The sequence below is a fragment of the Nicotiana sylvestris genome, chromosome 6 (assembly GCF_000393655.2).
Source record: "Nicotiana sylvestris chromosome 6, ASM39365v2, whole genome shotgun sequence".
Lineage (NCBI taxonomy): Eukaryota > Viridiplantae > Streptophyta > Magnoliopsida > Solanales > Solanaceae > Nicotiana > Nicotiana sylvestris.
Window position 1 is genome coordinate 144,414,113 of NC_091062.1, and position 26,067 is coordinate 144,440,179.

The 26,067-nt window shown below is 34.4% G+C and overlaps 2 protein-coding genes across 4 annotated transcripts; one reads left to right on the forward strand and one right to left on the reverse strand.

The window, feature by feature from the left end:
* Positions 1–5,091: 5,091 nt before the first annotated feature.
* On the reverse strand, positions 5,092–6,597 carry LOC138871425 (uncharacterized). The gene is made up of 2 exons (XM_070149303.1): positions 5,930–6,597; positions 5,092–5,827 (listed from the first exon to the last, which is right to left on the reverse strand). The coding sequence occupies exons 1-2, from the start codon at positions 6,595–6,597 to the stop codon at positions 5,092–5,094; spliced, it is 1,404 nt and encodes a 467-aa protein (XP_070005404.1).
* Positions 6,598–21,211: 14,614 nt separating this feature from the next.
* LOC138872127 (replication protein A 70 kDa DNA-binding subunit B-like) lies at positions 21,212–24,766 on the forward strand. 3 transcript variants are annotated; one of them, XM_070150176.1, is made up of 9 exons: positions 21,212–21,419; positions 22,154–22,593; positions 22,682–22,803; positions 22,893–22,977; positions 23,061–23,196; positions 23,388–23,545; positions 23,619–23,739; positions 23,804–23,908; positions 24,466–24,766. In XM_070150176.1, the coding sequence occupies exons 2-9, from the start codon at positions 22,235–22,237 to the stop codon at positions 24,487–24,489; spliced, it is 1,110 nt and encodes a 369-aa protein (XP_070006277.1). In that variant the 5' UTR covers positions 21,212–21,419; positions 22,154–22,234; the 3' UTR covers positions 24,490–24,766. The 3 variants fall into 3 exon arrangements, with proteins under 3 accessions (XP_070006277.1, XP_070006279.1, XP_070006278.1); XM_070150178.1 differs by lacking the exon at positions 23,804–23,908; XM_070150177.1 differs by lacking the exon at positions 24,466–24,766 and having other exon boundaries at positions 22,688–22,803; positions 23,804–24,069.
* Positions 24,767–26,067: the final 1,301 nt, after the last annotated feature.

The window sequence follows — 26,067 nt, forward strand, 5'->3', positions numbered from 1 at the left end:
AAGAATCAACGAATGAAAAGGTGGCCAACTACGTAAAAGGCCTCGACCTTTCCTATGGTATCTCATGGGCATCTGCTAGAAAAGTATTTTTTCCATTTCGACTTAAGCCAAGGACGGGCCAGACATCTACGCACTACTTTTTTAGAATTTTGAACTTTAAAGATAAATTTATATATGTGTATGATTCCATGGGCAGTGTAACATACGATCGTGCGCTTGAACATGTCAGAATTTATGCCAGGTTGATCCTACACTGTCTCAAATGCTTGGATTTTGGGGCACACAATAAATTTTATGGGGAAAGTCCTGTGGAAAAATTTCAAATTATGTGGATGAATACACCGCAATGGACTAACATGTACGTGTTTCGCATATGTTTTACCATGCATCTTATGTTTATTATTTTTAGCCCTTGTGTTAACTATTCTTCAATTTCTTTTTCATGTGTTTTTTGTAGTGTTGATTGTGGTATATTTGCTCTTAAGTTTATTGATATGCAGTTGAAGAAAGAAGATGTCTTCAATTTCGATCAAAGTCAATCATTGACATTCAGGAGAGAATTGACTGTCAATCTTTGGGCTCATGGAAAGTGGAAAAAAGATAGCAGCTATGAAACTCTAGAAGAACAAAAAGTACATGATTATGGAGATTTTTAAGAGACTTTGTGTGAATTTTTTGATTAGAGGATTGGTTGAACATAATTTGGATTTTGTGAATATACATTAATTATTTTTTTAGTTCACTTTTGTGTCATACAAATATGTTTGTGTCTTTTATCATGAATTTTAAGTACATTTTTGTTTGAAAAAACTTAAGCATGAAGTAAATGACTTCTGCTTTTTGAGCTGAAGTTTTGGTTAAAAGTCATAACAAAACTATTGAATCCAACACAAAAACTTCAGCTTATCGGGTGCTGAAGTTTTTAGAAATATACTAAAAAACTTTAGCACATTGGGCCGAAGATTTTTGAAAAAGCTTTACGACAAAAACTATTGAATCCAACACAAAAACTTCAGCTTATCAGGTGTTGAAGTCTTTAGAAATATACTAAAAAACTTCAGGACATTGGGCCGAAGTTTTTTGAAAAAGTTTTACGACAAAAACAATTGAATCCAACAGAAAAACTTCAGCTTATCAGGTGTTGAAGTCTTTACAAATATACTAAAAAACTTCAGGACATTTGGCCGAAGTTTTTTGAAAAAGCTTTACGACAAAAACTATTGAATCCAACACAAAAACTTCAGCTTATCGGGTGCTGAAGTCCTTAGAAATATACTAAAAAACTGCAGGACATTGGACCGAAGTTTTTTGAAAAAGCTTTACGACAAAAACTATGGGATCCAACATAAAAACTTCAGCTTATCGGGTGCTAAAGTGTTTAGAAATATACTAAAAACTTCAGCACATTGGGCCGAAGATTTTTGAAAAAGCTTTACGACAAAAACTTTAGCATGTTTTGGTATTTCTTTTAACTTGATACTTATCTTTTTTGCATTTTCTAGCTACTTTTTGTCATTTATCACCTATATCACCTACTTTTTGTGGCCTTATTTTTTACTATTTGTTTTATTGCATTTATCAACTACTAGCATTTAGCATTTATTTGTTTTGCCAACTACTTATCTTGTTACATTCAATTTCTGTGAACAAAAAATAGTTAACAATCTCTTCAGCATTTATAGATATTAAATTGATTAGTTGCACTCTTTGGCTATATTAACAATCTCTTCACTTGAAAATTTCATAGTCATCCGTAGACTTCGATCATATTTCCTTAAATTTGTATTCAAAGAAAAATAAGAAAATGTTGGCTAAGACATGCTTATTGGGTGTAGCAGGGAGTTCTTGGGGAGCAAAGATAGTGAAGGAGAAGTCGAAATACTTCATATGTGAAGGAGAGTTGCCAGAACAAAAACTCGAGCTCCAGGACAATTTGCTCTTTTTACTAGTTGATAAATTTAACTTTTAGGAAAAAGAGCAAATTTCTTGGGGCTCGAGTTTTTGATGTGGCCACTCTCCGTCACATATGAAGTATATTGGACTTCTCCTTCACTATCTTTGCTTCCCACGAATTCCCAGATGCACACCAGTAAGCATGTCTTTGGCCAATATTTTCTTGTTTTTTTCTTATGAAAGAAGACGATAGTTGCTAAAAAAAATTATAGTACTAAACTTCGTCAACCTGTGTCAGGTGCTCGTATTGCCGATCCTGTGAATCAGTTGAAGACATAGTGAAGGTTCATGGAATGTGGTTAAGAAAACCAAGAAGAGCAACTAGGACATGACTATGGAGAATATGAAGACACTCTGTGAATTTTTTGAATAGAGAATAACTTGTAAGCAAAAAACTAATTTTTTCTTTTTTTCCAAGGATGTAAGTGAAAACAAAATTGAATTTTGTGAATATACATTATTTTGTGTGAATTATGTGACTTGGATTGATTCAAATATGTTTGTGTGTTTTTCCATGAATTTCAAGTATATTTTTGTTGAAATTCAGCATGCTAAACTTGAGCATGAAGTAAATAACTTTTTGCTTTTTAAGCTGAAGTTTTGGTTAAAAGTCACAACAAAAGTGTCAAATATACGACAAAAACTTCAGCTCATCACTAAATACACTAAAGCAGTTTCTACGTAAGTTATTTGAAAAAGCTTTACGACAAAAATTATCGAGTCCAGGACAATAACTTTAGCTTATCAGGTGCTGAAGTTTTTATAAATGCACTAAATAACTTCAGCACATTGGGCTGAAGTTATTGAAAAAGCTTTACGACAAAACTATTGAATCCATGATAAAAAGCTTCAGCTTATGATGTGCTGAAGTTTTTAGAAATGAACTAAATAACTTCAGCACATTGGGCTGAAGATTTTGAAAAAGCTTATGACAAAAACTTCGGCATGTTTTGGTATTTTTTTAAGTTGATACTTATCTTTTTTGCATTTACTATCTACTTTTTGTCTTTTGTCACCTATTTTATCTTTCATTTAACTTTTTTTCACTATATAGTAAATGATCCGAAAAGATATTTTTCAGGCTGAAGTTATTTTTTTACTATAGAAAAACTGTGGGTTTTATTAGGGCTGAAGTTACATTTTTTTTTTTGCATTTACCACATACTTGTTTTTACCACCTACTTATCTTGTTTCATTCAATTTCTCTGAACGTAAAGTAGTAAAAACAGCTAAAAAGTTACTTTTACATTTATAGATATTAAATTGATTAGGTGAACTCTTTGTCTATATTAACAATCTCTTCACTTGAAAATTTAATAGTCATTCATAGACTTCCATCATATTTCTTTAAATTTATATTCAACCTTAGTCTTTCAGCTTTTGTTAAAGAAAAAATGTCTGGTGCAAGCAGAAGTAGGAAGCCTAATATGGATGAAATTATGCAGAAGTGGGAGAGTTTGAAGTGTGAGTGGTACAATAACAAAGCGATGGCTAATCTTATGCTTTTGTGGGATCAAATAAAGGCTGATTGGGAGAGAATCAGACCAAAGCTCTTTGCAAATGAATCATCCAAGAACAGGCTTAACCTGGAACATAGTTGTGGAGGTTATTCAACCTCGTTCGACAAGGTTGTGTAGCAGTTTGATAGTTTTCAGTTTCCCAGCTGGAACGACTATTCCAAGCTGCAAAACAACCTGAAGACTCTTCTAACTCTTACGGACAGAGTAATCGTCGAACAAAGTCAGCTGCGTGATGAATTCAATAAGTTGAAGATTGATCTTCTTGGATTCAGTGGTCTTTTGCCCGACTACCCTATAGTTATCTCCGATACTGATGATGATGAGATATTTAGAGAAATTGAGGAGTACTGTGATGATGATGATGATGATAATGGTGATGATTGTTAGTGTTTGTAATCCTTTTTTATGTTTTAATTCTATGCTTTTTTGTTTACTTCAGCCCATAGAGCTGAAGTTTTTAGGTTCATTTTGTATAATTTCAGCCTAGAGAGCTGAAGTTTTGTTTGTACTTTGTTTGTTGTTCTTATCTATTTTTATATCAATGTAGTTGTCATCCTCTTTGTTATTAGCTTTCTATTGCATTATCCTTGTTATTTGTTGGTATTTGCTTTATATTTCTTAGTTGCAGTATGGTTCTTAGTTTTTATTATGTTCTTTTTCTATAACTTCAGCTTAGAGATGTTGCAGCTTTTGTTTGTACATGCATTTCTTTTTGTGTGTTGTACGTGTATGTGTGTGTAAGTGTGTGTGTATGTGTGTGTGTGTGTTTAAGGGTATGTATTTCACATACTGTAAGCTGATGTTTTTTGTCGTAGAAGTCATTGCGTACTTTTTTAAAATGCAACCAAACATGTAAGCATGCGCAACAAAAATGAGTGATTTGTACTTTAGCAGTATATAAAATAGTCCAAGAGCTTATTTTTTTTATTCCTATGAAAAAAATCACATTTCAATTATGTCATACAATAAAGAAAGTCTAAATTTAGACCAAGGATTATTGAAGGTTGGAGTATTTTTCAGTGTGTTTCTTGGAATATGGATGAGGTGTTGGAGAAGACAAGCAAGTTATTTTTTTATGCCCAGCTTGTTTACATCGACTGCATTTGGTAGACTTGAATAGTACTGATTCAGTCGCAGGTATATGCCTCTTCTTTTGTCTTCTTCCTTGTAAAATCTCTACATCGGGAGGTTTTGTGATCTCAGATTGTACATTTTGTGGTATATCCCATGATTTTTGATCTCCCACGGTATTCACATGTCCTTCATATGTTTTCAACCATGTTTCCCTTGAATACTAATTTGAGCAGTAATCAGATTTCTGCAAATATCTCTTATTTATAGCAGCAATTGCATGTGACAGGGCAGTTCATCAAGTTGGAATTCCAGGCAGTCACAAGTTCTCTTCTTTAAGTCCACAATGAATTCGATTCCTTCACTATTTATTCTAAACAACATTGATTCAAGGTTGAACACCTAACAAGGAATAAAAAATTAAGACAAACTATATTAGTATATTTTTGCTTCAAAATGAAAAAGTATGAAATTTTTTAAATGTAAGCAGTAAATACTGCAACAAATATAAAAAGCTGAAGTTAATAAATATACTCACAAATATTTTTCAAGCCAAGTCCATCTTCTTAGTCATCTCTTCTTCTGCCCATATTGATACTCTGTGAAAAGTTTCATTTGCCTTTTTTCTTCGTTCGTAAAACCACTCTCCCAACTTTTCTTGGATGAAATCTAACATTCTTAAAATAGGCATTTCTCTCCCTTCTAGTAAAACGGAATTCATTGATTCTATCATGTTTATTGTTAGCATATCATAACGTCGCCGTGGGAACCACGATCGAGCCCATCTCTCAGGAGGCTCTTCCATTATGTAATTGTATGTTTTCTTGTCAATACTTTTGAGTTGGGACATTAACTGATTAAAATCTTCACGTTTGTATGACCTTGTAGCACTTTGAAAACGATTTATTACCGTGGCTTTTGCATGTCTTTGCTTTAACTTTTTCTCAAAGTGATAGAGGCAGATACCATAGTGAGCTTCAGGAAAAACTTTTCTAATCCCATTTGCGATCGATTGGTTTCTATCTGACAAGAAAACCAGTTCACGATGGACTTGAATTGTTTTTTTCATTTCCCCGAAGAACCAAATGTATGCCTCATTGTTTTCTGAATCTGCTACACCAAAACATAGAGGAAAGATTTGATTGTTTGCATCCTTTGATACAGCAACAAATAGAATACCACGATATTTTGACTTTAAAAACGTTGCATCTACTGCAATAACAGGTCTACAGTAGGACCAACTAGCTATTGATGCCGCAGGAGCAAAGAACATGTAAGCAAATCTGTACAGTGAAACACAAAAAAAAAACAAATCATAAGATGCGAAGTTTTTCAAATAGGAACATTTGAAACTTCAGGCTGATGGTTAGTATTGTTTTGCTTACCTATTCTGCGCATCTCTTTTTATGCTTGTGTATGTTCTTGGGTTTTTACCCACCATCATGTGTAGGTATGAAGGAAGAATCTGGTAGTTCTCTTCAGGTGTTCCCCTTATGCAAGCAATAGCTTTTTGAATAGCACGCCATGACTTGTGATAACCAATGTCAATTCCAAATTTTTTTTTCATTTTATTTTCTACAAAGGCTGGTGTAACCTCTATCTTTTTGTCTCGAACATGTTCTATAATTTGTTCACTTAAAAAATTTGATGTAGCATGCTTCTGATCTGATTTTCTTGCATCAACCGAGCATTCATGGATGTTATGATATTTTATCACCCTGAATAGTGTGAAATTTTTTATTCTGGTAGCACGTACATTCCAACCACATTTGTCCACGATGCATTTCATCTTGTATCTCTTTGAACATGATCTAACAGCAGTGAATTCAACTTTCTGGTTTATCTCGAAGCTGCAGAAAAATTTAGTCATGTTTTGTTTGTTCTCAAAAATTGATCCAACTCTTACTTCCTCAGGCAACGCATCGTGCCTAAGTATTTTACATGGTGGAGATTCTTTCAGCTTTCTCCTCACTCTTTTTCTTGATTTCTGAGAAGCACAAGAACTTTCAACAATTTCTTCAATTCTATCTGATGTTATCGGTATAAGCTCCATGTTTACTTCATCTTAGTTGTTGCTTATCATTGCAGAAGGTAACAAAAAGCTTTGTTGGATTGTGTGTTGGTTGTTAATTTGCATTATTAGTTGTCCTTCTTCTTGGTCATTGACAAACTGGTATGAATTTATTGGAGGAGGGGGTAATTGTTGCAGCATTATATATTCTGAAGTAGCTGTAATTTTAGAAGGTTGTTGCTCGTTGTCTACTTCCATTATTGGTTGTCCTACTTCATGTTGATAATCAGCAAAAGGTTCTGAATCTATCGCATATGCAAGCGATTGTTTGAATGCTGCAGATTTTGAAGGATGTATTTTTTCAATGATGAAATGGCAATTCTTGTAAGGTGAATCAGTTGTAAGCAAATGTATACAGTACTGAGTTCTTCATCTGAAGTTACAAGAATTCTTTTGCTTGTATTTAGTTTGATATCAAACCATACTTTTAGTGCATATCTGGTTGAATCAATATTTGCAACTTCACTAATTTTCTTCAGGAAAGTATTGAATGATATGTGCTTATTAAGTAGAATAAGTTTTGTATCATGATCCAAGTATTTGAAATCAGGAGTCCAACTCGCATTGAAAGTTATAACAACGCAAATCGAACTCATCCTGCAGATTCATGTTAGTGGAAAGTATTAGGAAAGTGAACAGAAGAATTTTTAGGTTGTTTGTGCTGAAGTTTTTACAAATGAACTAAATCACTTAGGCATTTTCTGCTGAAATTTTTTGGAAAAAGATGTATGACATAATTAATGAATGCTGCACAGAAAACTTTAGCTTATTAAGTGCAGAAGTTTTTAGAAATAAGCTTAATAACTTCAGCATATCAGCTGAAGTTTTTTTGAAAAAACTGTATGACAGGGATTCATGAATGCAGGGAAAACAACTTCAGCTCATTAGGTGCTGAAGATTTTAGAAATGAACTAAAGAACTTCAGCACATTGGACTGAAGTTTTAGCAAATGAATTCAACAAACTTTAGCATGTTTCAGCATTAATTGCATAGAATACAGGAGTAACCTACACAATTAAAGTAATAATTATATTGCGTTGGGGGTATGTGTTAGTGTAATAATTACATTCCTATCACATTCATGCACGTTTTTCATTAGACAATGTTTAAAATTCTTCTTTGCCTTTTCATATACCTTGCAGAAGTTTTTTCCCCTATATAAGCACGCTATTCCTTGTGAGTTTATTCACTCAAACATATATATTTTAGCATACATAATAAAATACAAAAAGGAAAAAATGGATGTTGTCATCAGGCAAATAGTGGAAGAAATCAAGCAAGACATTATAGAGGCTTTTGAGCTGAAACTGGATGACCTCATACACAAGTACGACAGGGAGCTAGAAGAAATTAACAACAAGCTTGATATGTTTGTGATGTATGCAAGATTTGATAATCTTGCTGATGAAGATGCTCGTCCATCTGGTAGTGACGACGACGATGATGATATGGACGATTAGTTTTTCTTTTTGTTATTTATATAGTTTAATTTATCTTTTTTAATATTTAATGAAATATTCAATTTTTGTTTTAAGTTTTTTTTTGCGTTTTTTAATATTAATTCTATTCAAAGTCGAAAAATAGCAAAGGAAATGAACTATATAAGTTCAACAGGAATTAACAAAAACTAATCCGAATATTAAGCATTTTTTGGTATGAAGTTTTTTCAAAAAATCATAATAAAATACACAGTGATTGATGAAAACTTCAAGCATGAACTAAAAATTCTTTTTAAACTTAGAAAATAACAGAACAATTAACAAAAACTTATCCGAAAATTACATATTGCACGACAAAATATTAAGCATTTTTAGCAGATGAACTAAAAAAACTTCAGCATACAAAAAATTATATGAAAAATGTTTTACATATTCCTGAAAACATAAGCATTTTTTGGTATGAAGTTTTTCCAAAAAATGATAATAAAATACATAGTGCAGGAGGAAAACTTCAGTTCCATTAGCCGAAGTTTTTACAGATTAACTAAAAAACTTCAGCACATGTGCTGAAGTTTTTTGTGCAATATGAAATTTTAATTTATGTTTTATTTTTTTTTTACAGAGTGTAATAGAAAAACTTCAGCTCCTCCTGCTGAAGTTTGTAAATATTAACTAAAAAACTTCAGCACATATGCCGAAGTTTTTTGTGCAATATGAACTTTTAATTGATGTTTTATTTTTTTTTACAGAGTGTAATAGGAAAACTTCAGCTCCTCCTGCTGAAGTTTGTAAATATTAACTAAAAAACTTCAGCACCTATGCCGAAGTTTTTTGTGCAATATGAAATTTTATTGATGTTTTATTTGTTTTTACCCGGTGTAATAGGAAAACTTCAGCTCCTCCTGTTGAAATTTTTAAATATTAACTAAAAAACTTCGGCACTTATGCCGAAGTTTTTTGCGCATAGGTGTTTTAAATATTAAAACACTCATATAATGTTTTAATATAATTTTTTCTTCGTTGTGTTATTTGCCAGCTCGTTTTGCTTAATTTTTTAGATATGTACTAAATAACTTCAGCTTGTTTTAGCATATTTGTCGGATTAGAATGTTAGAATTCATCGTCAAATAGATTTAGAATGCAAATTCAGCATATCAGTGAAGTTCGTCAAACAACTTCAATCAATCAATCAGAAAACATGTAATTCAAAAACTATTTTGAATTCTGAAGATGAATTTGAACACTTACAATGTATTTTGGAATTTGGAATTTGGAATTTGAATCTGGTTCAAATTTGGTTTGCGAGAGGCGATCTCAGGAGAGACGGACTGATGGAGGAGATACGAAGAAGATCTGGAATTTAATTCTAGGTATGATTGATGCATCTTTTATATGTTTTGGAAGGGGTATAATGATCATATTATTACGGATTTTTTGTTAGTTGGTTACAAAATCAATAGTTTTTAAAAATAAGGTATAAGTTAAAAGGTGGCATAAAAATAGAATACGGCTGCAAATCGCCCCATGTGATATGAGAAAAGGGTCAAAGCTTATTAAATTAGGATTTTTTTTTATAATATAAGCTGTCAAAAAGATTTCATTTTGCACGGCTTTGATTCTTCGTTTTCATTTTTTTCCCTAAACCTAAACGATTAATTCTTCTTTCTTCAATCCAATTTTACATTAACTAGATGTGCATTGCCCGTGCTCAACAAATATTTGTATACATACTATATTCTCCCCGAGATTTACGAAGAAATGAGAAGATTAGGCCTACAGAATACTAACTTTAAGAAGCTTGCGTAAACCGACACTCTCAATTGATTGGAAATCAAGTGGGTGCACCTTGGAGCAATTTCGTTGGTATATGGCTAATAAGATGTTGTTTTGAGGTAGTAATGATAAGAACGCAGTAAAAAACTTAAAACTATGGACTGAACTATATATAGCTAAAATTATTAACCGAACCATATGTTCTGATACTCATAGAAAACCTCCCCTTAATAAAATCAAAATAAATTATTGCCCAAAACTTTGTACTATAGGCAGAACATGATACTTTTCTATACAAATTCCAAACAAACATCATTGGCATAATAGGATAGGTTTATCTACAATATGTGCAAAAATCACAAGTATACCAAAAACCATAAAGAAATATTTACATCTACAAAGACATCACAAGCACGTCAGACTTCATCATTTTCTATGATCAAGAGCGGTAGTCCAAAGCTTCGTAGCCAGACTTTGCCAAAAATCATGGAATATAAAGTAGCTTTGCAGTACCTTCATGAAATAAGTAAACATTAATAACCAAAAGAAATAAGAATGACAGGTGTGTAGAGTGTAGATATTGGTGAGTTATAAAGTAGAAGGTATGTTTGCAGCGTCTCAATTGGTTGTCTGTGATCCAGCTGAACTGAAGTGCTTTAGTGCCTCACTGTGACTGTTATAGCAACTACATTTCAAAAGCAAAAGATAAGGACAGATTACCAAATACTCTTAACACTTTTTTTGGGGTAACACATACTCTAACTCAATATTACCGCTGGAACATGAAGTTCCATTCCAGCTATTCAACTTTTAATTAAAGAAATAGTCCTACGTTACTTAATCCTTTTTTCACTTACCAAATTATCATATACAAAGATTTATAACACTTAAAAGAGTCATGCATCTATGAGAGGCATAGAAAAAAAGGCAACCAACACAGATATCACCATCATCCAGCAGGGTGCTGACACTAAACATTTTGCAACTAGGAGCCATAGTTAACCATGTGACATACTCTGACATTATTTTTTCTTCTCACTTTTGAGCTGATTATGCTGATACTACAATTATGTGAATTTGAATGTCAAATGTATGTTAATTACAGTACGTGTCTTACACATGGCGCAGTAATGAATATCTCTAATTAACACATTTTCCCTCACAGAAATAAGTATATTTTAAACAATCAGTAAATTTAAGATATTACATTTTATTCTAGTGTTTAACTGTTGTAGTAGCAGTATGTGTTGCAATTGATAAATGGTCTTTTCTTCTTTCTTTTCCGTATTGGAAAGAAAATATAGTGAAGGAGGGTTACAGTACTCCTAATATACCAATAGAGCAAGATGACAGAATATGGTGCAAACAGAATAATTAGTATTGACATGCTACCTCCACTAAGTAAGATTTAGAATGAGTAAAGATTGTTCTTTGTTTATGGCAAAAACTGTTGAAACAACTTCAAGAAAATGACACATTGCATAAATCTAAAACATTGAGGGCAATGCAAAATTGCTAAAATCAGCATAACCATCCTCCTAACTTCTTAATGACTGATTACCACCAGTATAAAATATCTTTGTACTCTGCTTCAAGTTATTCTTAAGAACAGGGAATATGCCACAACCAAAAAGAATAATCTAGCCTATTGAAACTAAGGCACTTTAAAAAGTTATCTAGAAAGTGCAGAACAGAGTAAAAAGAAGATTTTCTTTTTTTATATTCCTACATAATAAACCAATAGAGCAAGTCACACTTGATTTTGCATGCTGCAAAAGATTATGTAAAAGAGGTAGGAGTTATTCAATTAACAGGGCTGAAAAATTATATATATGTGTGTGTGTGGATACGGTAGATGAAAATTTAAAGATTTCATGAGCTTACAACTTCTAGACAATGCTGCAGAGCAAGTTTTTGGGCCTTCTCATCCTCTAACAATGCTTTTTAAACCATGGCAGCTCTTGTACATGCTCTAGCTCACCGCGAAATGATAGTTTGTGGTTTCTCCATATTGACAGATGACATAGAACTCCTTTTAGAGCTGAAAATCCAAAGTCCCCCAATTTATATCACACAATAAGCTGGATAATATCAAGATTCAATTTCAAAAGTAAGAGTGTAAGACTACAAAAGATAGCTCTTTGAAACCAGGCAGTGTTCATGGCTGAAACGAACACAACAATGAGAACCAAAGACGGTTAAGGGATTGATTGTGTGACTTATGGTTGTCTAGGTATACACTAAAGTTCGACGGTTCAAAGATATCAAATCTACCGATTGACCGAGTATATCCGACATAAGTTCACTACGGAAAGTTCAAAGGGAAACCTACTTATCCAGATGCAATTAATTCTTGTTTGCAAATCACACAAGTTTTTCATGCATACTTCCATGATATAGCCATTCCCCATTCATGTGGGGGATTGTTGAGTTTTTGTTTAAGATGAAATAGTCTTAAAATTAGAGTGAATGGGAAATGGGATTTGGATTCGGATTTGGTCAAATGATCGATCGATTGATTAATTTTTTGGACCAAATTTATTTGTTAATAGTGAATATTAACGTGATATAATCCGTGTTTGTAACGGATGTTTTCCAATCCGTGTATTGTGTTGCAACACTAAGCAACAATGCAGCCTAGTGCACCTCCCACAATGGTGCAAGTGTTCCTCCCACCAAGCAAGTGTATATACCACCATGTAAGTGCTTTCTCCATGATCTAGTGCTTGTTGCACCATGGAAGGGGCGGATTTCTCTCAAATAACTGCTATAAATAGAGCATAAGTTGGAGAGAAAGAAGAACACATCGGAAAAAACACTTGAAACACTCTGTATACACTTAATATACACTCTGTATACACTGGATATACACTCTGCATATACTGGATATACACTCTGTATACACTGCGTATACACTGGAAAAACGAATTGCAATTTGATATTCTCTTCAGTAAGAATTCAACATTGGCTATACTTTGCATTCCTTCCTCTCAGAATTTCCATTCGACTTCTGAGTTGTCCTCCTTATTCTGCATTGTTTTTAACTACAAACAAAGCATCCATAAGTGTGATTTGTTGCCGAACTTTGTGTTCGTTGAAACACTGGGGTTTGAAGTACCGCTACACCAGTGTGTAATTCGTTCTATCCTGGGAGGAAATAATCTATAACCTTGGGTACTAGGAGGGGATTAAATTCCTTAAGGAAACACTGTGAATTCAGTGGGCTCGAATTAATTTCTGTTTTTTATTTATATTTACGTTTATAAGCTAACGTTCTAATTTTCAGAATCATTATTTACAAGTACAGAGGAACAACACTAACAAACTACCAAGCAAGAGATTCATAGAACTCACAAATATTGGTATAGTTACAACTGTCAGACTTGTGAAAGCCATCGATGTATGCATTTACCCATCTCTCTCACCATAGAACTGCACGATATACATTTAAAAAAAAATGCACTACTTTAGAAATGCAATTTCTAAGCTCAATCCACGCACTGAATGTTTAAATAGCAAATATTAACCAAGCACAAGAACATAGGAAATTTTAAAAAAGGTATTGGGCAAGCAATAAAGGCCTAGAGAAAGAAAGCTCGGTAACTTAAACTCAGTTGGGGAAGGAAAAAGCTTGGTGGAATTCTAGGGATTTCAACTTCAATAATAAGCAGTTCCCCCTCCCGGAGCTACAAAAAAATTTCATCTAGGTTTCGTTTCATCGGAATCAAACCACATGCCAGCACAAAGCTGGTAAACTGAAGTTATGTTACCTTGCTCATAAACCTGTCAAATCATGACTTCATAACTGGAATATGCTTAAGAGAATCCACTTCTAGAGCTTTTATATATGGTTGCGGCATGACATAGTGTAGAATTTCCAGCTTCCACCATTTGTCCAGTAATGTAAAGACTTCCCTTTAAATAAAGCATATAATATATATACACTATAAAATATATTCTATACTTCTTACTAATTATTTCTTAATCTTTTTAACATGTCGAGATTAAGAGTTGAATTTTGAAACGTCTATCTATCTGCTATTCAGAAAAAATTAGTTATGTTGGAATTCTCCCTTGTGATACTATGTAGAATAATCTTGAATTTCTTACATTACCTAAAAGTGAACATAGAGAGTTGACAGTGATATGCAGTTCCGCGAAGGAGATCTGGTATGTCTCTGTATTATTTTACTCGTTTCTTTTGAAATTCATTCTGATTTGTTCTATCAAGAATGTGGATAGCTGAAAAGAGGCTTATAATTTCATTGGATAATAATTTGGTATTGTCATTAGAAATCTGAAAAAATAGCCACTATGTATCTTAAACAATGATCCTTCATTTTTTAAACCAACTATGCAAGCATACCTACACACAAAACGTCAACAAAAGTTAACCAAGCCACACCAAAGACCAAATAAAAGAATAAAAAGGTTCTCTAGGTGGACTTTGTGCAAATTACTATTTCTTTTATTTCATTTTCTTTTCTTTTCTTAGTTAGATTTGTAATATATTTCAATACCAGATCTCATTAGATTCCAATGTCAACTTCTAAATCCTCTATCACAGATTCCTTAATCAGATAAAGAAAAAAATTCAATATCGAATTAGATCCTAATGGAAAATACCAATCCTTTATCCAACTTTTCTTAATCAAATACTCTTTAGACTCCAAAGCACTATACTGTATTCACAATTCTTCATTCCCAAACCTAAAACAAAGGAGAAAATACTGAGAGAGCATGGAATAACATATTATATCCTTCCCAACAATAGGATAAAATCTAAGTTCAGTTGATTTAGGCATATTATCAAACACATCTGGTCCATCAGTGTACAAATAAAACATACATCTGAAGGTCCAAGACGAAAATATCCAAGGGAACAGAGAACCTAGAAGACAGTGCTACCTCCTCTGGATGAATGAGACTGGAGGGGGAGATTGATGATGTCCATCTCATTGAAGAAGTATTAGGCATGTGCCTAATAAGAGTTTTCTTTGGTTTGGTAGCCAACCTTGTTGACTTGGTTTGGTTGGTAGCCAACCTTGTTGAATTTCTTTGGTTTGGTAGCCAACTTTGTTGAATTGTGAAAAGTGTGTGTAAATTGTCAAATATTGTAGGCTTTAGAGGGTGAAGCTTTGGCTATAAAAGGAGAGCTTCAACTCTCATTTCTTCACACCAACAAAGAGAGAAAGAAAGAGTGAGGTTTCACAGACAAGGTATAAGAAAATAGTCTGTGAGGAAAATAGAGAGTGAGCGATATTGTAGTGAGGTGAGAATATCAAAAGAGGGTTATTTCTTTTGAGTGTTGTAGTGGTCTTTGGAGTATTTACCTCCGACCTACAAAGTGTAAAATTCCTTACTATAGTGATATCAGTTGCTCCTCTCGGGGTCGTGGTTTTTTCCCTTATTCAGAAGGGTTTTCCACGTAAAAATTTTGGTGTCATTGTTACTCTTTTATTCTTGTTAATTACCGTATCTCGGTGCTACATTATTATTCCGCTTTATTACCGTGAATATTATTTTGGTAAGGGGTTTATTCCCAACAACTGGTATCAGAGCACAGGTTCTGCTCGTTCACTGAAATACTATTCACTGTCGGTAGTACTATACTTGGTGAAAAATAAAAATGTCCGGAGTAAAGTACGAGGTAGCAAAATTCAACGGAGATAACGGTTTCTCAACATGGCAAAGAAGGATGAGAGATCTGCTCATCCAACAAGGATTACACAAGGTTCTAGATGTTGATTCCAAAAAGCCTGATACCATGAAAGCTGAGGATTGGGCTGACTTGGATGAAAGAGCTGCTAGTGCAATTAGGTTGCACTTATCAGATGATGTGGTAAATAACATCATTGATGAAGACACTGCACGAGGAATTTGGACAAGGTTGGAAAGCCTATACATGTCCAAAACGCTGACAAATAAATTGTACCTGAAGAAGCAGTTATACGCCCTACACATGAGTGAAGGTACGAATTTTTTGTCACATTTAAATGTGTTTAACGGACTAATCACACAGCTTGCCAACCTCGGAGTGAAAATCGAGGAAGAAGATAAAGCCATCTTGCTATTGAACTCGTTGCCATCTTCGTACGATAATTTGGCAACAACCATCCTGCATGGTAAGACTACTATTGAGTTGAAAGATGTCACATCGGCTCTTCTACTCAATGAGAAGATGAGAAAGAAGCCTGAAAATCAAGGACAGGCTCTCATCACAGAAGGTAGAGGCAGGAGTTATCAAAGGAGTTCGAACAACTATGGTAGATCCGGAGCTCGTGGGAAGTCAAAGAACCGATCCAAATCAAGAGTCAGAAATTGCTACAACTGTAATCAACCAGGTCACTTCAAAAGAGATTGCCCAAATCCAAGGAAGGGCAAAGGTGAAACCAGTGGCCAGAAGAATGACGACAACACAGCCGCCATGGTGCAAAATAATGATAATGTTGTCCTCTTTATAAATGAGGAAGAGGAATGCATGCACCTGTCAGGTTCAGAGTCGGAATGGGTGGTTGACACAGCGGCATCTCACCATGCCACACCGGTAAGAGATCTTTTTTGCAGATATGTAGCAGGTGATTTCGGCACAGTGAAAATGGGTAACACAAGTTACTCAAAGATTGCGGGGATTGGTGACATTTGTATCAAGACAAATGTCGGATGCACATTGGTTCTAAAGGATGTGCGGCATGTACCTGATTTACGGATGAACTTGATCTCGGGAATTGCTTTAGACCGAGATGGATACGAGAGCTATTTTGCAAATCAAAAGTGGAGACTCACTAAGGGATCATTGGTGATTGCAAAGGGAGTTGCTCGTGGCACGTTGTACAGGACAAATGCAGAAATATGCCAAGGTGAATTGAACGCGGCACAAGATGAGATTTCTGTAGATTTGTGGCACAAAAGAATGGGTCATATGAGCGAGAAGGGATTGCAGATTCTTGCCAAGAAATCACTCATTTCTTATGCCAAAGGTACAACGGTAAAACCTTGTGACTACTGTTTATTTGGTAAGCAGCATAGAGTCTCATTTCAGACATCGTCTGAAAGAAAATTGAATATACTTGATTTAGTATATTCTGATGTTTGCGGCCCAATGGAAATTGAATCAATGGGCGGTAACAAATATTTTGTTACTTTTATTGATGATGCTTCACGAAAATTATGGGTTTATATTTTGAAAACCAAAGATCAGGTGTTTCAAGTTTTCCAGAAGTTTCATGCTCTAGTAGAAAGGGAGACGGGTCGAAAGCTAAAGCGTCTCCGAAGTGACAATGGAGGTGAGTACACTTCAAGGGAATTTGAAGAGTATTGTTCAAGTCATGGGATCAGACATGAAAAGACAGTTCCTGGAACCCCACAGCACAATGGCGTAGCCGAGAGGATGAACCGCACCATTGTGGAGAAGGTGAGAAGCATGCTCAGAATGGCTAAACTGCCTAAGTCATTCTGGGGTGAAGCAGTTCAGACAGCCTGTTACCTGATCAATAGGAGTCCATCAGTTCCGTTGGCGTTTGAAATCCCAGAGAGAGTCTGGACCAACAAGGAGGTGTCCTACTCGCATCTGAAGGTGTTCGGTTGCAGAGCTTTTGCACATGTACCAAAAGAGCAGAGAACAAAGCTGGATGATAAATCTGTTCCCTGCATATTTATCGGATATGGAGATGAAGAGTTCGGGTACAGACTGTGGGATCCTGTAAAGAAGAAGGTCATCAGAAGCAGAGATGTAGTCTTCCGAGAAAGTGAAGTTGGAACTGCTGCTGATATGTCAGAAAAGGCGAAGAATGGTATAATTCCTAACTTTGTTACTATTCCTTCTACTTCTAACAATCCCACAAGTGCAGAAAGTACGACCGACGAGGTTGCCGAGCAGGGGGAGCAACCTGGTGAGGTTATTGAGCAGGGGGAGCAACTTGATGAAGGTGTCGAGGAAGTGGAGCACCCCACTCAGGGAGAAGAACAACCTCAACCTCTGAGGAGATCAGAGAGGCCAAGGGTAGAGTCACGCAGGTACCCTTCCACAGAGTATGTCCTCATCAGTGATGAGGGGGAGCCAGAAAGTCTTAAGGAGGTGTTGTCCCATCCAGAAAAGAACCAGTGGATGAAAGCTATGCAAGAAGAGATGGAATCTCTACAGAAAAATGGCACATACAAGCTGGTTGAACTTCCAAAGGGTAAAAGACCACTCAAATGCAAATGGGTCTTTAAACTCAAGAAAGATGGAGATGGCAAGCTGGTCAGATACAAAGCTCGATTGGTGGTTAAAGGCTTCGAACAGAAGAAAGGTATTGATTTTGACGAAATTTTCTCCCCCGTTGTTAAAATGACTTCTATTCGAACAATTTTGAGCTTAGCAGCTAGCCTAGATCTTGAAGTGGAGCAGTTGGATGTGAAAACTGCATTTCTTCATGGAGATTTGGAAGAGGAGATTTATATGGAGCAACCAGAAGGATTTGAAGTAGCTGGAAAGAAACACATGGTGTGCAAATTGAATAAGAGTCTTTATGGATTGAAGCAGGCACCAAGGCAGTGGTACATGAAGTTTGATTCATTCATGAAAAGTCAAACATACCTAAAGACCTATTCTGATCCATGTGTATACTTCAAAAGATTTTCTGAGAATAACTTTATTATATTGTTGTTGTATGTGGATGACATGTTAATTGTAGGAAAAGACAAGGGGTTGATAGCAAAGTTGAAAGGAGATCTGTCCAAGTCATTTGATATGAAGGACTTGGGCCCAGCACAACAAATTCTAGGGATGAAGATAGTTCGAGAGAGAACAAGTAGAAAGTTGTGGCTATCTCAGGAGAAGTACATTGAACGTGTACTAGAACGCTTCAACATGAAGAATGCTAAGCCAGTCAGCACACCTCTTGCTGGTCATCTAAAGTTGAGTAAGAAGATGTGTCCTACAACAGTGGAGGAGAAAGGGAACATGGCTAAAGTTCCTTATTCTTCAGCAGTCGGAAGCTTGATGTATGCAATGGTATGTACTAGACCTGATATTGCTCACGCAGTTGGTGTTGTCAGCAGGTTTCTTGAAAATCCTGGAAAGGAACATTGGGAAGCAGTCAAGTGGATACTCAGGTACCTGAGAGGTACCACGGGAGATTGTTTGTGCTTTGGAGGATCTGATCCAATCTTGAAGGGCTATACAGATGCTGATATGGCAGGTGACATTGACAACAGAAAATCTACTACTGGATATTTATTTACATTTTCAGGGGGAGCTATATCATGGCAGTCTAAGTTGCAGAAGTGCGTTGCACTTTCAACAACTGAAGCAGAGTACATTGCCGCTACAGAAACTGGCAAGGAGATGATATGGCTCAAGCGATTCCTTCAAGAGCTTGGATTGCATCAGAAGGAGTATGTCGTCTATTGTGACAGTCAAAGTGCAATAGACCTTAGCAAGAACTCTATGTACCATGCAAGGACCAAACACATTGATGTGAGATATCATTGGATTCGAGAAATGGTAGATGATGAATCTCTAAAAGTCTTGAAGATTTCTACAAGTGAGAATCCCGCAGATATGCTGACCAAGGTGGTACCAAGGAACAAGTTCGAGCTATGCAAAGAACTTGTCGGCATGCACTCAAACTAGAAGACAGTGCTACCTCCTCTAGATGAATGAGACTGGAGGGGGAGATTGATGATGTCCATCTCATTGAAGAAGTATTAGGCATGTGCCTAATAAGAGTTTTCTTTGGTTTGGTAGCCAACCTTGTTGACTTGGTTTGGTTGGTAGCCAACCTTGTTGAATTTCTTTGGTTTGGTAGCCAACTTTGTTGAATTGTGAAAAGTGTGTGTAAATTGTCAAATATTGTAGGCTTTAGAGGGTGAAGCTTTGGCTATAAAAGGAGAGCTTCAACTCTCATTTCTTCACACCAACAAAGAGAGAAAGAAAGAGTGAGGTTTCACAGACAAGGTATAAGAAAATAGTCTGTGAGGAAAATAGAGAGTGAGCGATATTGTAGTGAGGTGAGAATATCAAAAGAGGGTTATTTCTTTTGAGTGTTGTAGTGGTCTTTGGAGTATTTACCTCCGACCTACAAAGTGTAAAATTCCTTACTATAGTGATATCAGTTGCTCCTCTCGGGGTCGTGGTTTTTTCCCTTATTCAGAAGGGTTTTCCACGTAAAAATTTTGGTGTCATTGTTACTCTTTTATTCTTGTTAATTACCGTATCTCGGTGCTACATTATTATTCCGCTTTATTACCGTGAATATTATTTTGGTAAGGGATTTATTCCCAACAAAAAAAAGTAGGAATCGAGAAAAACTCACCAGAACAGAATAAAATAACACAGCAGAGATAAAATTGAGCTCAAATTGAGAAATATAGAAGTTTGAAATTAAAATGATTGATTAAAGGGATATGCATGAATTTTCGTGTACAAATTGGAAGCAGGAAGCCCCCAACCTACCTTTTTCAAACTATATAGCAAAGAGTCATGCCATAAAATACCATCTCAGACCATCAACAGAAAAATTTTACTTTTGAAAGAGTAAAGAACAGCGAGAAGTAACTAAGCAAAACACAAGGATTCGACACTAAAAGAATGAAGAAAGAGAAACGCCGATAAAAATTAGGAAACTCACCCAAAAAGAGATACATATTTAATCAGTGAGTGAGTAGGAAACTCACCCAAGAAGGAGACGGTAATTGTAGAGTAGATAGCAGCGAATCTATCTATATAGAATAACAAAGGCAAAACTATAATAGGGTGCCAAGTGGAATACCCACAATTCAACACATGTCAAACTTTAAGACAAATCTCCAAAATAGTTGGAGTTCAAAATTAATTTAAACTACAAATCAGGAAAATAAACTTGCAACCTACGAATTTCAGATAGATTGTATACTTCCTCCAATATTTTGGCAGTTAATGTATTATACTTGGAAATTACAAAAAGAAAAAAACAACTCCCACTTTTATTGTTGGCCGTTTTCTAATAAAAACTACCCACTCAAATTTGCCAATTATTTTTATAAAGAAAAAAGAAAAATTAAAACAAAGAAAACAGTATCCTAAACCTCACGACTGATCGTGTCCCACGATTGAGTTTTTGAGTTATTCTATTCATTTATTTATTATTTATTATTTATTATTTATTATTTATTATTACACTTACCTATTAAAAATAGAACTCCTCCCCTTTTTTGATTGGCTTTTATAAAAAAAATAAAACCCTCACACTTTCTTAGTTTTTGTTTTTTAATCAGCAACTGCCCATCACTGAGAAAAAACGCAAGAAAGCAGTCAGTTAAAAACCCACGATTGATCGTGCTCCCAAACGTGGGCTTCCAACCAAAACTCCCTATTCTATCTACATCTCCATAACTGATTGATTTGTGCACTTTATATTTTTGAATCCTTTTCAACTTCCTATTTTATCTACTCAGTCTGATTAAAATTGCTTTGCAATTATGGATACACAACTTCATGATATCAAACAAATTTCAGGCAACTCGATGCAATGGAATCTCAAAGTTAGAGTCGTTCAAATGTGAATAATCCCGGATCGATTTAAGCCGGAAATACCGCTTTCAATTGAATTGGTTTTACAGGATTCGAAGGTAACATGTTATTTTTGCCTCATTCTTTTACTTACTTTATGCATATTAGTGAACGGTGTCTTAATATGAAAAAAAAAAATAATGGTCTTGAGATTTGGAAATACAATATTGAGGATGAGACGGAGAGAACATCACTAACTTACAAAAGTGGATGCTCCTCGAGAAGGGTAAAGAATGGCTTAATTCAACCTGAGAAGAGAAGTCAAATGAAAGTTGCAACAGAGAGGATGGTTGTCTAACAAAGTTTGAATGTAAGATGAGATGCTTTAGGAAAATAGATTTTTTTAAGCAATTATCAAAAAATACAATTGTTTTCTCTTATGAGATTAGATAACTGGAAGTGACCCAATTATTCCCTATAATGAAGAAGGCTTTCTTCCTTTAATTGGTACTAATAGTTCCAACTTTTGTTATACATTTACCGAAATTCAACATGCTCTAAATGACTAAGACAACTTTAAAATCTTTACGGGACATTTAAAACTATATCAACTTGGAATTTTGGAAAGTATCTAAGAAGATGAATTTAACAAAGTGCGAAAATCTTTATGGGACATTTAAAACTATATCAACTGGCATATATATTACATATTGGTTGCTTTGCTTAGACTATCATCGGATGAACATACATAAACTACGCTTATATGTGAAATATGTGTACTACAGGTATTCATCTTTCTGTCTCTTAATGTTGGCTTCATAATTATGCACTAATAAGGAATATGATTTTGTAGGGTGATCGTATACATGCTTCAATCGAAAAGTATGTTGTTAAGTTTTTTAGGAACAAGATACAGGAACTTCGCTTATATCGTATGAGCTACTTTGTTGTCGGACTAAATAATTTGAAGTTGAGGACTACGACACACAACTTGAGGCTGACATTTACACAAAAGACATTTGTTGAGGAAACAACTGATCCTGGATTTCATATGAACATCTTTAACTTGCGTCCTTTTGACCAACTAACAAATCAACATGATGTCGATGAGACAGAATTATTCGATAAGTCTTCTTTTCCTTTTTATTTAAATGGTAGGTTTTGTAAAACTATGTTACTAACTATTATATTTATAGATGTTGTTGGCCAGGTTGTGACCTATGAAGATGTTAAGACCTACAAACAAGGAGACGACCAAAGTGTCTTTATTAATGTTGTACTCGAGGATGATCAGTAAGTCATTCGCAAATAAAAAATAATACTTTACAATAAAACTACATATATTGTTGTTGATTAAGTTTTACCATAAAACGTATAAGAGGAACAGGATTTTGGCAACCTTATGGAGTGAACTTGTGGATCAAATTCAACATCACTTGACTGAATCTACAGATAAACCTTTGATTGTTGTTTTCCAACATATGAAAGCTCAAAAATTTCGAGGTTTACCATTAATTACATGTATTTTTCAATTTTAGTTTATAAATATTATATAATTTCAGATTTATAATTATAGTAAATCTGCTTCACAGGTAATTACTCAGTGCGTAGCTGTTGGTATCAGACAAAGATATGGATTAATCCTACGCTGCCGCAATCAACTGAGTTTAAATCCAGGTTTGTCAAGTGTACAATTCTTTTCTATATTTACAAAAAATATAAAAACAGTATTGACAAATAACAATTTTCGACTTATGTAGATTCCTGGCAGTACGTCAATCAAACTTTGAGCGGATCACTCAGACAAGTTCACAACAAAGTTACTCTGTTAGAGATGAGTTAGACAAAGGAATTATACTGTTTAAAACTATTAGGGATTTAGTTCAGTGTACGCATGTGAGTTTAATTTAGTGTTACAATTTTATTTACCTTATGTTTTCTGTTTTGCATTTACAATGACAAAGGAATTGTACTGTTTAAATAATTATTTAGTTAAGTGCATGCAAATGAGTTTAATTTACTATAATATTATATGTACCTTATGTTTTGTTTTGCATTTACAATAATTTTTTCTTTATCTTAAATAGGAATGTAGCTATTGGATTGCGGCAAAATTGGTGAATTTGGAACTTGACCGAGGATGGTCATACTTGGCATGCAACAAGTGTACTAAAAAGGTTGACAAAGTTGGTACTACATACTTTTGCAAGAAATGCAATGAAGAAGCATGTTATATTACTCATAGGTAATTACTTATATATATATATATAATTTTTATAAAAAAAATATGCATAAAGTTAATCAAAATTGAGTTGCAGGTATAGGCTTCAAGTTCGTGTTATGGATGGAACCGCTTTTATCTCATTATTGCTTTGGAATCGCGACGCTATGCAGCTTATAGGGAAGTCCGCAAAAGAACTTAAAGAAGGATTAGTTGAGGTACAATACTAAACTTAATTTAGTTGTCAATTATAATATTTCTAACCTCGGAAATTTGGTGTAGACCTCAATTGGGGATGCTGATTGGTCTTATCCAACTGAACTGGACGATATTCTTTATAAAAAATTCATGTTCAAGGTTATTGTTAAGAAAAAGAATATTGCGAAGGTGAATTTTTTTACCTTTTCTTAAATAGTCAAAGTACCTCAGTCATGTTCAGAAGTAGTAAACACATTAGTCTACAAATTGCTATTTTGGAGGATACTCATTAAAGTGGGAAGATACTGTTATTTTTTAACATGTCTGAGTATGAGTCATGAAGATAGAATTTAGGTGCCAATTGTACAACTGTTATTGAGGAGTAGGAAAGAAATGCTTTTATTATAAAATGCAACGTCAATATATGAAAAGAAAGGAAACTGACTGAATCCATTCTCGGCGAGGAAATTGAAAGTGTGGTTTAATTTGTCTTTTGGTTTATTTTTTTATTTTTTTTAATACGGTCGATAAATTTAGTCTGCAATATATATACGTTTCTAATATTTCTTCCGCATTACTCAAATGTCTAAGATGTTTTCATATACTCATATTTTGAGTGCTAATCGATCTACTCATTTTTTTTGTTTGTCTTTTACTGTTGTGATACAACAAGATTCTTTCTCAATATGCTAACTCCTAAGTTCTACTACTTAATTATTTGATTCTGTTCTATTTTACTTTGATAGGAAATGTATGATCAAAGTCACTAATACATTGTTGATGACTTCTCCAATTAATGTTCGAATTGTTAATTTGTTCTCACGGCTGGGAAAATTTGTTATTTGGTTATCTGATCGAAATGAGGAGCAAGGGAGAAAAGATTATTCATCATGTAGCTCTGCAGTTTGGTGGTAGTGTAATTACTTGTTATCAAATATTGTTATTTTCATATCAACAAAAGTAATTACCTGTGTCATTATCTCTTTAGTATTGGCATTTTTATTTTTGCGTTAAACCATTGATTAGAGGTGCAATATTTTTGTTGATTATTACTTGGTTACTTAAGAGAATTGTAGTGTCCTATTATGGACTTGAGTATTTCTCGAGGGATGATTTTTTCAGGCTATTGTTTAGCCATTATATTTGCTATTGCACATGTTCTATTTGTTGCGTGTGGCCTACTTTGAAGGATGAGAATTTATCAAGATTAAAACCACTATGTGGTTTCTGTTGGAGCTACTTAAAATAATATTTTGTGCAAGTTGGTGCACCCATATTAACCTTCGTTCGAGACAGGAGCTGAAATAAGATTTTAACCAAATGTGATGTCCTTTGTGTTTCTACTTGAGTCAAAAGTTTATGCATTTTCATGTGGACTAATCCTTTTAAAGCCAAATATTGACGTATCATTTCTCAGGTATGTTAAAATAGCTTTTGAGGATTGATGGTCCCTAACAACAAATTCATAGACATAACCCGATAGAATTCACCTATTTTTCTTTTCATTTAATTTTTTTTATTGCAGTCACTAAATATAGTCTGTAATATATATTTCTTTTTAATATTTTTCTATGCTCTTTTTTGTTTAAAATGATCCGCGCATCAAGCGGGTAAATATACTAGTGAGAGAGAATCTGAATAACCAAGAGTTTCTGAACTTGAAGGAGTCTTGTTACTGTTGTATGTAGCTGGAGAGCTACACGTGTATTACACGTGTTTAATCAGGAAGGAGAAGGGCCAAACATTATAGTACACTTTATTTTGATTTTGGTACAACTCTTAATTGCAGTGTTCGTACACCCTCTTCTCATGTTCGGTTCAGTAAACTTATTTATTATTCAAGCTCATTTGAGACACTTAGGTGTGTCCAAGTCCAATAATGAAGCATCAACTGTTTAATATTGAAGTTGTCAACCAAAAACAAATATGAATTTTTACCTCCTATAGCAAAGGTTAACACCTTATTTATTTTAAATAAATACCATTTAAAAAAATTATATTCTATAGATACCTTTTAATGTTTATAGCAAAATATCTAATTTTGATTACCTCTTATCCCTAAGCCACTAAATACGCTATTCAGTTACACTATTTTCTTTCTCTCTCTACTTTGATACATGTCATTCTCTTCCCTCATTCCCTAAAAACACAACTGAGGGCTCCGCTCGCCGCCATCTTCCTCTGTTTCTGTTTGTCAAGTCTCCACAATGCTCTCTCGTTTCATCTCCAAATCCTCACACCTCCGACTCTTAACCCTGCTTCCTTCCAAAACCCACTTATTAAACCCTAAACCCATTTCCACTATATCCTCTTTACCCATTCCCAAGCCATGTTTCTTCTCCAACAAC